The following is an 8,570-nucleotide window of genomic DNA, read 5'->3' on the forward strand; positions in this document are numbered from 1 at the left end:
GCTTTGCTTTTCAGACATGAGGGCAGAGAGAGTGTCCCCCCTCCTGGCTCTGGGGCTCCTGCTGGCTGGGCTCTGCTCCAGGGTCCACTGCCTCCCGGAGAATGTGACCGCAGAAGGACAGCACAAAGGGATGTCTGTGGATGACCATGCATTAGCCTCAAGCAACACCGACTTTGCCTTCAGCCTCTACAAGCAGCTGGCTTTGATGGACCCCAGTAAGAATGTCATCTTCTCCCCTCTGAGCATCTCCATAGCCTTGGCCTTCCTGTCCCTGGGGGCTCGTGGCCCCACTGTGATGGAGATCCTGGAAGGTCTCAAGTTCAACCTCACAGAGACCCCCGAGACAGAAATCCACCAGGGCTTCCAGCACCTCCTGCAGACGTTCAATCAGCCCAGCAACCAGCTGCAGCTGAGCGTGGGCAACGCCATGTTTGTGCCGGAGGAGCTGAAGCTGCTGGACAAATTCAGGAAAGATGCCGAGGCTTTTTATGCCTCTGAGGTTTTGTCCATCAACTTCAAGGATTCCAAAGCTGCCGTAAATCTTATCAATGAATACGTGAAGAATAAAACTCATGGAAAAATTGAGAAGCTCTTCAATGATCATGACCAGCTCACAGATTTAATCTTGTTGAATTATATCTTCTTTAAAGGTGGGTGCCTAGTTTGGGGTTCAGAGAAACAAGTACTTATTTTCTGAGGCTTCAGGGCTATTTCCTGGCTTAATCAACTGTCATTAGGCAAAACACTATAGAGAAGGCTGCCCTCAGCTTAAGGGGCTTCGGCACTAAGGCCCTGCCCCAACCATTGGCTTTGACTGTCATTGGATTTTCCAAAATCCAATGGTCGTTACAGGACGTTAGTGCAGGGAAGCTGCTAACCCTTTGTCTGACACAGAGGGAGAGTTTTGTTTTGACTTCATCTTACCCAGCTGCTAGAGGAAGGGTCTTCCCGTTCCCATCACTCTTGTGTGTGTCCTTCCTAAGGAGGTGGTGTTGGAACCCTCGGGAACCCTCAGCTGTGCCCACCATGGGCTGGCTCTGACCTGCCGGGGGACTTGGTCTCTGAAGGCTCCCAGTGAGGCCAGTGGTCTTCATGGTGAGACAGACTCTGAGGAGCCTGTGAATCCCCAGGGTCTTCACCTGTGCTCTTCTATCAGCTTAGGGTGGAACAGGTCAGGCCACCATCTGGGAGCAGCCTCTGCAGAAGGGAGCCTCCTAGACAGGATCCTCCTCCGGCTTCAAGCTGGTCTGATGCCTGGCCCTCCTGGTGTCAGGAGGTCAGCATGGCAAACCTCCGCCTGGATATTCACAAGGGGCGGAGTAGAGGCAGATGGATTTTGCACAGGGAGCAAGAAGGGCCAATAGGGACCTAGAGACAGATTATCAAGTCAGGAAGTGGTCAGCTATGTAAGAGACACCGGCTCTTGGAGCCAAGTTAGTCCAGAGCTGAGGACTCTTGGCAGAGTCCAGAGCAGCCCTCTTGGGCCACCGTAGTTGTCTGTAAATAAAAGCTTAGAACTGAATTATTCTTAAAAATGAATCCAGGCCTGTCCTGCTATGTTTGTTTTTTGAGTTTTCTGTGCTTCCCTTTCCTTTTTCACCTTAGGACTTTCTCCTTACAAGTCTCTTCCCCAGGGGCACCCCAGGCAGCCTCCCTTTCTGTCTACCCCCACCTCTAACCTTGAGGACACAGGCAGGGGTGGAAATGAAGCACGAGGTGGGGGTGGATTCACATTCCCTGAAGCCCCAGAGCCCTGAACTCCTCTAGAAGTCCTGTCCTCAGCGCAGATTCATCCTCCTGGGTGGAGACCCGAGTCCCCTCCTCTGTTGACACTGCCCTGCACTCTGGATCCCCAGGTGGCTCCTGCTCCAGCCAGGCTCACAAAGCTGCAGGGATGTGTGTCCTCCCTGAAAAGCCAATGACTAACCCGGTCACTAACATGTTCCCTTGAAGGACGAGGAGGTCCTGTATCTCCCCAGGCCCAGCCTCATCCCCATCTCTCCCTTGCCCTCCGTATTTCCTGTTGACTTTGCATGTAGTACAACTAACCAGCTTTGTTTCATGCCCCTCTTCTCAATCCTGACCTGCAGGGTTCAGCCCCATCCCCAAGGGCTTACCCACCTGCCCAGGTGTATGTGCACACCTGGCAGGCCCACCCCAGAGGCACATGGTGCAGGGGCACAGCTGGTGCGTGGAGGGTCTGCCCCACTGAGGGACCAGGGCAGAAGAAGGAGAGGACACAGCCCTTGTATTCACAAAGTCATCTATTCCTTCTCCAGCCCAGTGGAAGACGCCATTTGATCCTCGCCGTACTTATGACTCAGAGTTCCTCGTGAGCAAGAACAAGACGGTGCAGGTGCCCATGATGACCCTTGGCCTGGAAACCCCTTACTTCCGGGATGAGGAGCTGGGCTGCACGCTGGTGGAGCTCATGTACACCAGCAACGACAGCGCCCTCTTCATCCTCCCTGACGAGGGCAAAATGCAGGACCTGGAAGCCAAGCTGATCCCGGAGACGCTGACGAGGTGGCGGAACTCCCTGAAGCCCAGGTGACTGTCCCCAGGACCCAGAGCTGTGGGTTCAGCTGCTGTCTTGGTCCTTCCCCCTCTTCCTGGACTCCTGACGCCCAGCAACAGGGCCTCAGGAATGTCCGGGGGCAGGACAATGGTGGGAGAACCTGTTCTGAGATGACTTTGCCATTTGCTAACTTAGGGATTTTGGGGCAAAATTTTTCCTTCCATAGGATGATGACATCAGAGGAAGGGAGAGCAAGGGGACTGAGGGTTCCTCTCACATCAACATGTATTGAGTCAGGAGGATCCTCAACAGAACACCCAACGCTCATGCAGTTCTCTCTTTGGCTCCGCCTTTCGACGGTGGAGAGGAAGGGATAGAATCGGGATCAGGTGAGGGCTCAAGTGAGACAGGCTCCGAGGACCAGCTTTACACTGTCTTTCCATCATAGTCACTCATTTATTCATTTATCCACTTAGCACTGGTTGAATTAATTAATGAAGATCATGTTATGTCTAAGGGAATAATTTGGATCCTGAGTCAGCAAGTTCAGTTCAGTCGCTCAGTCGTGTCCGACTCTGCAACCCCATGAATCCCAGCACGCCAGCCTCCCTGTCCATCACCAACTCCCGGAGTTCACTCAAACTCACATCCATTGAGTCGGTGATGGCATCCAGCCATTTCATCCTCTGTCGTCCCCTTCTCTTCCTGCCCCCAGTTCCTCCCAGCATCAGAATCTTTTCCAGTAAGTCAACTCTTCACATGAGATGGCCAAAGTACTGGAGTTTCAGCTTTAGCATCATTCCTTCCAAAGAAATCCCAGGGCTGATCTCCTTCAGAATGGACTGGTTGGATCTCCTTGCAGTGCAAGGGACTCTCAGCAAATAAAACACTAAATTCCCCACCTTCATGGCACTTAATTTGTAATTGGGGGAGACAGATAAAAAATAAATAACTAAATAATTTTTGTACTCAGAGAGATGGGAAATGGTGAGGTGAGGGAAAATAAAGGAAAAAGAGAAGGAAAATTGGACCCAGGGGTAGTTTGTGATTATAATTAGGATAGCCCTTAGGTGATGTTTGAGGTGAGGGACTGAGTCAAGTGGATATCGTGGGAAAAGCATTGCTGACCAAAGGAACAGCCAGTGCAAAGCCCCTGAGGCAGGAGCAAGTCTGGTGTGGTTGAGGATTTGTGAGGCCAGAGCAGGAGAGCAGAGGGAATGAGGGGGGAAGCTGGGCGAGGTCGGGGTCCTTGGGGAGGACTAAGGTCACCCAAGGCCGTGCAGACCCCTTGACTCCCCCACCGTCTAAGGGAAATGGAAATTCATCACAAGGTTTTGAGTCAACAAGTAAAAGATCTGAGTGATGTTTTAGAAGAACCACCCAGGGTGCCAAGTGGAGAGCAGATGGCAGAGGACATGCATGGAGGCAGGGAGGCCACCTGGAGCCCAGTGGGGGTCACCCAGGGGAGGGCGCTGAGGGCTGGACCAGGATGAGCAGGAAGCGTGGGGAGGGGTCAGGCTCTGGGTAAACTGAGGGTAGACACACAGGCCAGGAGGTGGGATTCAGGAGACAGATCTAAGGGGGACAAGAGGGAGAGGCATGCTGGGCCAGGGTCTGCAGGGGTGGGTAGGGAGGGGGTGCGAGCAGCCATGGGGGGGACACCCCACAGTTTAAGGGAAGTCGGAGCCTCCTCATACTTGGCATCTAAGACCAGATAGCCTGACAAGAGTCTTAAGGGAAATACAGAGAGAGAGAGAGAGGCCTCGGGGTGGGAGACAGCATCTCTTGCTCCAAGAACCTGCTGGCGGCTCTGCTCAGAAGCTGAAGCTGTCCTGTCCTCAACTGGGATGGCAAGATGGAGACCCTGAATTGGATGATTCATGTCCCCAAGTCCCCTGACTGCAGCCACCAGCCCCCCATGTCGCCTCCAAGCCCCTTTCAGCTCCTTCCTTCCTTGCCGCTCACACTCAGGCCGCCCTTGTGCTGTGGAGCAGCCCCTCTGCTTCCCACATTCCTGCAAGTGCATCCACCTCCTCCTAGGCTCCTCTTCACCCAGTCACATCCATCCCCTCCCCTGGGACTCAGGCTCCATGCCACCTCCTGCAGGAAGCCTTCCTGATGCCTGTGGAGCAGCCTCCCGGGCACAATCTCCTAGCAACTGTGAAATCCCTGTTGGAGGAGGGTATTTTCCTTGCCTGCAACCTTGCAGGGGAGAGGCGAGGACCTTTGTGGGCAACACCACAGCCCCAGCCCTAGGGACATTGGACTCTTGCAGTCAGGAATGCATAATTAGGAATTAAGGAGAGCTAGCCTGAGGGGTCTAGACACTGAGGAAGAAAGTTTATCTTTCCAGTGTTAAGGAGGTGGTTGGAGATGAAACCGCAAAAGATCAAACTGTGAGGTAAAAGAAAGGAAGACACTGTCCAGCGTGAGTTCAAGTTTATCTTTCTCATTCCCTAGACATATACATCAACTCAGCCTGCCAAGGTTTTCCATCTCCAGCTACTATCAGCTGAAAGACATCCTTTCCCACCTGGGTATGAAGAATATCTTCACCAGCAATGCGGACTTCTCAGGAATCACAGATGACCACAAGCTGGCAGTTTCCCAGGTAAGTCTAAACTTTGGACAATTCATTCTTTTTTATAGGAGCTTAAATGAGGGCAGACAGGCAGATGTTTGGCTAATTCTGAATTTGCAAATTCACTGAATTTCTGATAAATCAATCACCCTCCCCAGGACTGGGTTACAATCATATTGGGAGTTGTCCCCAACTTCCCTGAAATATAATGTGACCAGGAGTCCATCATTGGGAAAGAATTCCCCTGGAGTGGAATCAGTGGGGGACCCCGTGCCAAGCTCTACTTTTCATGCCTGAAGAGGCAAATAGTTAAGGTCCTGTGGCCCTCAGTTTTTTTCATCTACAAAATATGGTGATAGTTCTTACCCAGCATGAAGAAACTGGCAGAGCAGGTAAGAGGTACTAACAATGGCTCAGGGCCATCGTGATGAATATATACTAAGAGCAGGAGAGAAGGACACCAGGGGTCCTGGTACTGCCATCCTAGAAGCAGAGAAGTTAGAATGAATGGGGGTGGCTGGGCAGCCCTGCAGTCTCCCCTGCACCCCACCTGCCAGAGGGCCTGGTAAAGGAGACACAGGGGCCACAGGGCCTTGTGGTCCAGGGCTGGGAAGCCAATCCTAGGCAAAGTAGCTGAGGGCTCAGGGACACGTCAGCTGGAGCCACCGTGGTGCAGAAAGCAGTGCAGCTCATCTGCAACTTCAGCATGAAGGGCTGTGGATGGTTCCCTGCAAGAAAAGTGCCTCAATCTGGCCCTCTCCCTACACTAGGGGGTGCTTGGGGGACAGCAGAGTCTGTGGACTCAGACAGAGAGGGATCCAGGTCCAGGAGCCCCTGCTCTTTGCCTCTCTGACCCTGGGCCCAGGACTCTCATCTTCACTTTTTACATCCATGCATCACAACGGCAAACCAGCTGATAGTTGGATGGGAAGACAGACAGATTGAGCAGGTTGACAGTGCAATGACAGACCAGGAGCAGGTGGATGAATGTCGGTCCCCAGAGGCTCTCACACCCTGCCTCCCCTGTCTCCAGTGGGTAATGTTCTGGCGTCCCCACAGGTGGTCCACAAGGCCGTGCTCGACGTGGGCGAGGAGGGCACGGAAGGAGCTGCTGTCACAGCTATCAGAATGATGACTTCATCCTTGCACACATTAACTGTCAGTTTCCACAGGCCCTTTCTGATTTCCATATTCTGCAAAGACACTCAGAGCATCATCTTTTTGGCCAAAGTCACCAACCCCAAGGAAGCCTAGAGCGCCCCTCCTCCCTAAGGAGCTGGGTGCCCAGGTCCCTGGGAGCAGCCTGGCCCTCTGCTCATCCTTGGAAGATGACAGCAACAATGCTAGGGGCTCCAGGTGCACAGAGGCTGTATGTCCTGGTGACAAGGAGCCTCTGAGCCACAGAACAACAATAAAGCCCCTTCCTTGGACTGGATGCTTTCCTGTGCGCCACTGCCCTGCTGCTGGGCCCCAAGGCCAAGCCTTCCAAGCTACCACACACGTTCAGCCCACCCCACCTCTGGACCCCTCTGCCTCGGCCTCACCAGCGGCCCCGGAGCAGGCTTTGCGCCTCTGACCAAGCCCACTGGACCTCAGGACTAGAAGTGGGAGGGGTCCCGGGGGCTCTGGGTCCAAGTCAAGGTTCACTCCTTCCTCCCCAGGGCCTGGGATGTGCCCTGGTGCTCACTTGCAGGGGCTCCGACCCTGACCTCTTCTGGCACATGCCCCTGGACCCCTCCTTCCTGCAGCTGAGCTGGGCCTCCTTCCCAAGGATCACCCCTCTGCCCCCCAGCACCCCAACCTGGGAGAACAGCTACTTCAAGGTTCCCAGCTGAGCTCCTCCACCTCCTGGCCAATTCCACCTCCTCCCGTGACAGAGGATCCCCATCAGCCGCCAATATGGTGCTCCTAGGAGTGAAAGAGCAATAGACACATGATGTGTAATAAGAGCAACACACAGACCTTCATCCCCCTGATGTACTGGGGCTGTGAGATCCCCAGGGAGAGCACACGGTAACGATGACGTCATCCACAACTGACGTCTCTTGGAGGAGATCTCTCTTCCAAACAAGCTGCTGAGACCTCTACCTGGAATAACCCATTTATGTCACATGAGATGCTTGCTGTTACTCATCCCATTTTACCAATGGGGAAACTGAGGAACAGAGAGGCTCAGTAATTCCCCCACAGCTAGAAATTACTCCCAGCAAGATATTATCCCAACCAGATGGATGTCAGAGGAACACTCTAAACCACAAAGCCACTCGGCCCACAGAGATTTTTGCAGCAACGGCCCTCATGGGACTTAGAATATAATGGGGAAGATGAGTGATGAACAAAGGGATTGGAGGCTGAGAGGGGAGGACCAGGCTCAGCGGGAAGTCAGGGAAGGCTTCCTGGAGGAGGGGATTGCAGAGCTGCCAGCAGAGGAAAGGTAGAAAGTTGTGGGTGAACAGAGAGCAGTGTCGCCAGCAAGAGAAAATGTGAGGGGGGCATTTTCAAGAAAGGGAAAGAAATTGGACACAACTGGAGCAGAAAGTGAGGGGTGGCAGGGAGCATGGGGCCGTGGCGGAGGCACTAGAGAACCCGGGGCCTGGGACTCGGCAAGGGTTCTGGGAAATTCCGTAGGGTCCTAGGCAGCTTTAAAGGGGTTTAAACAGAGGGTTGATGTGAGGAGATTTGCATGGTTCCCAGGAGGCAGCGAAGAGATCTGCTCAGGGGAAGTTCAGGAGAGAATCAGGCAGGAGGAAAGCATCAGGATTGATCCTCCCAGGATGGACAGATGAGCGCGGATGGAAGGAGGTCCCCTAAGCTGAGTGCCAAGGGGTGCAAAGAGGAGGACACCCCAAAAGGCAAGGCACCAGGGGGAGGAACAGAGTGGGGAGGAGTGGGGAGCCAGGGAGGAAAGCCGTCACCCCAGGACCACAGGAGAGGCAGACAATGGACAGGGAAGAGGAGTGAGGGGTAAGGGGAGAATGAGTGGTTCCTGGGATGCAGTGATCTAAAGCCACAGAGGGGCAGAGCAAGGACAAGGTGAGCAGAATGAGGGAAGCCCTGCCCTGACTGGAAGGCAAGAGAAGGAGAGCTAAGAGGGGGTACAGTCAATTTTTCTAGAGTTTAGACTTCAGCCTGGCAAGAGCTGGGCTGACGTTGGCTTGTGTGTTATAAAGATGCTGCTAGTTCTTTGGGTCTGTTTGTGTGAGCTTAGGAGAGATTCAGGGGGTGGGGTGACCAGCCACAAGGCTGCAGCATGGCACAGTCCTAAGGGATAGTTATTAGATGTGGCTTGACAGCACCGCTAACCCGGGGCTGCACAGGAAGAACCCAGGGGGCTGGTGCCCAGAATCCCTGGAGAGAGCCGAGTGCCTGGGATGGAGGAGGTGGGAGGGAATCCTGACCAGTGGAGGATGAGAGTTAAGGTCAAGACTTCTCCCGTGAGGGACAAGTGGGTTTCCTGATAGGATGCTCTGG

At 53.8% G+C, this 8,570-nt stretch overlaps 1 protein-coding gene across 1 annotated transcript; it reads left to right on the forward strand.

Annotated features, from left to right (window-relative positions):
- Positions 1-16: 16 nt before the first annotated feature.
- On the forward strand, positions 17-6,534 carry LOC120859231 (serpin A3-7-like). The gene is made up of 4 exons (XM_040235411.1): positions 17-650; positions 2,280-2,550; positions 4,979-5,129; positions 6,159-6,534. The coding sequence occupies exons 1-4, from the start codon at positions 17-19 to the stop codon at positions 6,351-6,353; spliced, it is 1,251 nt and encodes a 416-aa protein (XP_040091345.1). The 3' UTR covers positions 6,354-6,534.
- The last annotated feature ends 2,036 nt before the right edge of the window (positions 6,535-8,570 follow it).

This window comes from Oryx dammah, unplaced genomic scaffold, assembly GCF_014754425.2.
Source record: "Oryx dammah isolate SB20612 unplaced genomic scaffold, SCBI_Odam_1.1 HiC_scaffold_311, whole genome shotgun sequence".
NCBI lineage: Eukaryota > Metazoa > Chordata > Mammalia > Artiodactyla > Bovidae > Oryx > Oryx dammah.

Excerpts from the sequence above, each read along its gene's own strand:
- LOC120859231 (XM_040235411.1), top strand. The coding sequence starts at position 17 with ATGAGGGCAGAGAGAGTGTCCCCCCTCCTGGCTCTGGGGCTCCTGCTG. Across the intron at positions 2,551-4,978 it reads CGGAACTCCCTGAAGCCCAG|ACATATACATCAACTCAGCC; the intron begins GTGACTGTCCCC and ends CTCATTCCCTAG. Across the intron at positions 5,130-6,158 it reads ACAAGCTGGCAGTTTCCCAG|GTGGTCCACAAGGCCGTGCT; the intron begins GTAAGTCTAAAC and ends GCGTCCCCACAG.